The sequence below is a fragment of the Leptodactylus fuscus genome, chromosome 7 (assembly GCF_031893055.1).
Source record: "Leptodactylus fuscus isolate aLepFus1 chromosome 7, aLepFus1.hap2, whole genome shotgun sequence".
NCBI lineage: Eukaryota > Metazoa > Chordata > Amphibia > Anura > Leptodactylidae > Leptodactylus > Leptodactylus fuscus.
This window is the reverse complement of record NC_134271.1, coordinates 134,738,558-134,743,132: the sequence shown is the minus strand read 5'-3', so window position 1 is coordinate 134,743,132 and position 4,575 is coordinate 134,738,558. Positions and strand designations below refer to the sequence as shown.

Sequence of the window (4,575 nt, the reverse complement as noted above, 5' to 3'; positions counted from 1 at the left end):
GTGTGTTAGATGCCCCCAGACATGCTTCCCCTGCTGTCCCAGTGTCATTCCAGAGGTGTTGGCATCATTTCCTGGGGTGTCATAGTGGACTTGGTGACCCTCCAGACACGGATTTGGGTTTCCCCCTTAACGAGTATCTGTTCCCCATAGACTATAATGGGGTTCGAAACCCGTTCGAACACACGAACATTGAGCGGCTGTTCGAATCGAATTTCGAACCTCGAACATTTTAGTGTTCGCTCATCTCTATTCTTTAGCCCACACAAGTCTCTTGTGCTTGTTGCTTGTCCTTAGCAGTGGTTTTCTAGCAGCTATTTTACCATGAAGGCCTGCGGCTGCACAAAGTCTCCTCTTAACAGTTGTTGTAGAGATGTGTCTTCTTCTAGAACTCTGTGTGGTACTGACCTGCTCTCTAATCTGAGCTGCTGTTAACCTGCGATTTCTGAGGCTGGTGACTCGGATGAACTTATCCTCTGCAGCAGAGGTGACTCTTGGTCTTCCTTTCCTGGGGCAGTTCTCATGTCAGCCAGTTTCTTTGTAGCGCTTGATGGTTTTTGCAACTGCACTTGGGGACACTTTCAAAGTTTTCCCAATTTTTCGGACTGACTGACCTTCATTTCTTAAAGTAATGATGGCCACTCGTTTTTCTTTACTTCACTGCTTTTTTCTTGCCATAATACAAATTCTAACAGTCTATCAGTAGGACTATCAGCTGTGTATCCACTTGACTTCTGCACAACACAATGGATGGTCCCAACCCCATTTATAAGGCAAGAAATCCCACTTATTAAACTTGACAGGGCACACCTGTGAAGTGAAAACCATTTCAAGTGACTACCTCTTAAAGCTCAACAAGAGAATGCCAAGAGTGTGGCCTGTACTGTATATTTTTATTTATATATAACAACATGTTCTGCAGCATTTTACAAATGAGAAGGTTCATGTACAAATAAAATGAGACATTACAGTATAACACATCAAGATATGAAACAACTGGAGTGAGAGTCCTGCTCATAAGAGCTTACAATCTATTGGGTGCCTTAAGCAGTAATGTAATGATAAATCCATCTATTATAAAACATGGTAAGACAAGGACAGCGTCATGTGCCGCTCACCAGCTGTTATCTGTGTATGTACATTTATGGGAATTACAGTAAAGAGGACCTTTCACCACCTCACAGATGTGCGGTATTATATATCTCTAGAAACCCGACAGCACACTGAATTCCGTACACTGTTGGCTTTCCCGGTATGCGCCCCGGAGGTGGAGATATTTTCCCACTGTTAAGGACAGCCTTACAGCCTAGCATCATTGATGGACTGTGAGAAATGTGTCTGCCCCAACATTACAAGTCTATGGAAGAATCCTGCCAGGAGGGAGATATCTCAGCACCAGGCAATGATGCTACACTGTAAGGCCCGCCCTTATGACAGTGGAGAAATATTAGCACCAATATCTCCAGCACTGGGAAATCCAACAGTGAATGAATGCAATGTCAGCTTTCTAGCACACATCTATGACGACATGAAAGATCCTCTTCAAGGGAATGTGATAAGCTTACCTAAAAAGAGATAATTTTTAGGGCATGTTTAATATTTGGTATGAAACTCATTTGGGTAACACATGGCATGGAACTTGTGTAACTCAAGTTAAAGAGGACCTTTCATGGTCTGGTGCACAGGCAGTTCTATATACTGCAGGAAAGTCGATAGTGCGCTGAATTCAGCGCACTGTTGGCTTTCCCGATCTGTGCCCCGGGTAAAGCGCTATCGGTCCCGGTACCTTTACAGTTAGAAGGGCGTTTCTGACAATCTGTCAGGAACGTCCTTCTTCACAGCAGCGCCTATCGCTCTGTACAGTGTGAGCGGGGAGGAACGCCCCCTCCCTCCGCTCACAGTGCTCGTCCATAGACAAGTATTATCAGGAGGGGAGGGGGTGTTCCTCCCCGCTCATACAGCACAGCGCAATAGGTGCTGCTGTGAAGAAGGACGTTCCTGACAGACTGTCAGGAACGCCCTGCTGACTGTAAAGAGTTACGGTACCGGCACAGATAGCTCTTCACCAGGGGCACAGATCTGGAAAGCCGACAGTACGCTGAATTCAGGGCACAGACTGGAGGCATCGATGTAGCAATTGGATACAAAGATTATCCTGGTGCTGCATTATGGATAGTAGAAAGAAGAGGGGATCAGTAATAAGTCACTATTATCAAGGGCATCAAGAAGAAAGGAGCCAGGAGTCGTCTTCTTCAATTGCGTCAAAGGATGAACATGAAGAAGGGTAGAAATGCTGCTTGAACTATATCTCTTTATTACCTGATAGATATTGTCAATTTTTTCTTTGACATAAGTGGCCAGGACTTCAGGGCTAAGATCTGTGATGGATGGCTGCACTCAGGGACTAAGGATGGGGTGAAATGTTTTGTAAGGATTAGTTTGGGTGATTGGATAGTGAGGAGATGAGAGAGGACAGAGATATAGGCTTGGAGCAAGAAATGAAGACAATCTCCTGACAGATGTGATGTTCTCCACACCTCCAGCACCACTGAAGAAAACATGTTTGAGACATTTGCCAAGGTTGCTGCCATCTTTAGTTCAGATCCAAGGGGTTCTACTTAATTTAGGGCACTTTTTAGGGTTTGTTTGTAGTATTTGTTAACCAGATGGAGACAGGAGAGGGAATCGATTGGGTCAGTGATGCCTGTCGTGTATCTGTGAGTTGCTGAGTGTTGATGACATGTAGATGTATGTCATAGACAGGGGTGTTTTAGAAGGGGAAAATCTTGATAATAAATTTAAAATAGGTTGTGGTCAGAAGTTTGGAAGGAAGGCTTAGACTAAGGCCCCACGGGACGTCCTGCAGCAAAAAATCGCCGTGGGAAAAAACGTGGCGACAACGCATAGCGGTTCTTCCTGCAGCACTTTAAGCAGAAAGTTTGTGGAGTTTTCCTCCGCGGTCTTTCTGTTACTATTATACCTATGGGGAAACCGCCGATGTTTCCGTAGATATAATGGACAAGCGATTTCCAAAACAGTGCCGGATTTGGAAATTGTGGTGTGTCTGCACCCCGGGTTTTTACTGCAAAGTGGGCATGGGTTTTATGTATTTATTTTATATGTAATACGAATTCAGTCATGAAATCTTAAAAAACAACTTCTTCAAAGCTGTCTTAATGTCTTTGTTTCTTAAGCTGTATATGATTGGGTTTAGTGCTGGTGTGAAGACAGTGAAGAGGATTGCTGCTGCTTTGTCTTGGTCTAAAGAATATTTAGTAGATGGTCGAACATAGGTAAAAATGGCTGTCCCATACTGGAGAGAGACGACACAAAGGTGAGCACTACACGTGGACAGAGCACGTTTTCTTCCATCTGAAGTCTTAATTTTTAAAAGAAATCTACTAATACAAATGTAGGAAAGGATTGTTAATATCAAGGTTGTTACAGCGAACGTCCCAGTAACTCGTGTGATAAGCTTTAGGTTTAGAGAAGTGTCCGCACAAGCCAACTCAAGCACCGGCTTTATGTCACAGAAGAAATGTTTAATTGTATTTGGTCCACAAAATGGAAGCCTTACAGTCATTATGGTGTGAAGCAATGAATGTAGAAATCCGATAACCCAAGAACATGAAGCTAAACAGAGACAGACATTGGGACTCATGATGGTTGAGTATCTCAAAGGATGTGCAATAGCAACATATCTGTCAAAGGACATGGCGGAAAAAAATAAGACTTCTGTACTACCCAAGAAATGGAAGAAATGGCCTTGTAAGATACAACCACAAAACGAGATTGTCTTTATCTGAGACATAAGATCTGTGAGCATCTTGGGGACAACCACCGATGAGCAGCAAATGTCAAGTAAAGCCACATTCCATAGGAAGAAATACATGGGTGTATGGAGCTTAACATCTAACATAGCAATAACCATAATAGAAAAATTTGCTATTAAATTGATTATGTAAAATAAAAAGAAACATGAAAAAATAATCTCCACAAATTTATCCTGAATTACTAGACCAACCAGGACAAAATCTGTCACTAATGTGTAATTTTGCAAGATCATTGTATACAGTATATGGATTTTACAGTATAATTTGATTAAAATAAAAAATAAATGAAATAAAATGTTTCAATTTCAGTAGTATTGTGATTTACCCATAGACCTAGATCTCGCTGGTTGATCTAAATCTTGATGAAAAGCTACCAAGTTGTCTTGTTATGATGGTCGTCTCGTGGTCTTGTTATGATGGTGGTCTCATGGTCTTGTTACGATGGTGGTCTCATGGTCTTGTTACAATTGTCTTCTCATGGTCTTGTTATAATTGTCTTCTTCTGTTCTTGTTACAATTGTCTTCTCGTGGTCTTGTTATGATTGTCTTATCCTGGTTTTGTTACGATTGTCTTCTCGTGGTCTTGTTACGATTGTCTTCTCCTGGTCTTGTTACAATTGTCTTCTCCTGGTCTTGTTACGATTGTCTTCTCCTGGTCTTGTTACGATTGTCTTCTCCTGGTCTTGTTATAACTGTCTTCTCCTGGTCTTGTTACAATTGTCTTCTCCTGGTCTTGTTACAATTG

The 4,575-nt window shown here is 42.2% G+C and overlaps 1 protein-coding gene across 1 annotated transcript; it reads right to left on the bottom strand.

The window, feature by feature from the left end:
* Nucleotides 1–3,133: 3,133 nt before the first annotated feature.
* LOC142214549 (olfactory receptor 12D3-like) lies at nt 3,134–4,063 on the bottom strand. Its single transcript, XM_075283493.1, has one exon. The coding sequence runs from the start codon at nt 4,061–4,063 to the stop codon at nt 3,134–3,136; it is 930 nt and encodes a 309-aa protein (XP_075139594.1).
* Nucleotides 4,064–4,575: the final 512 nt, after the last annotated feature.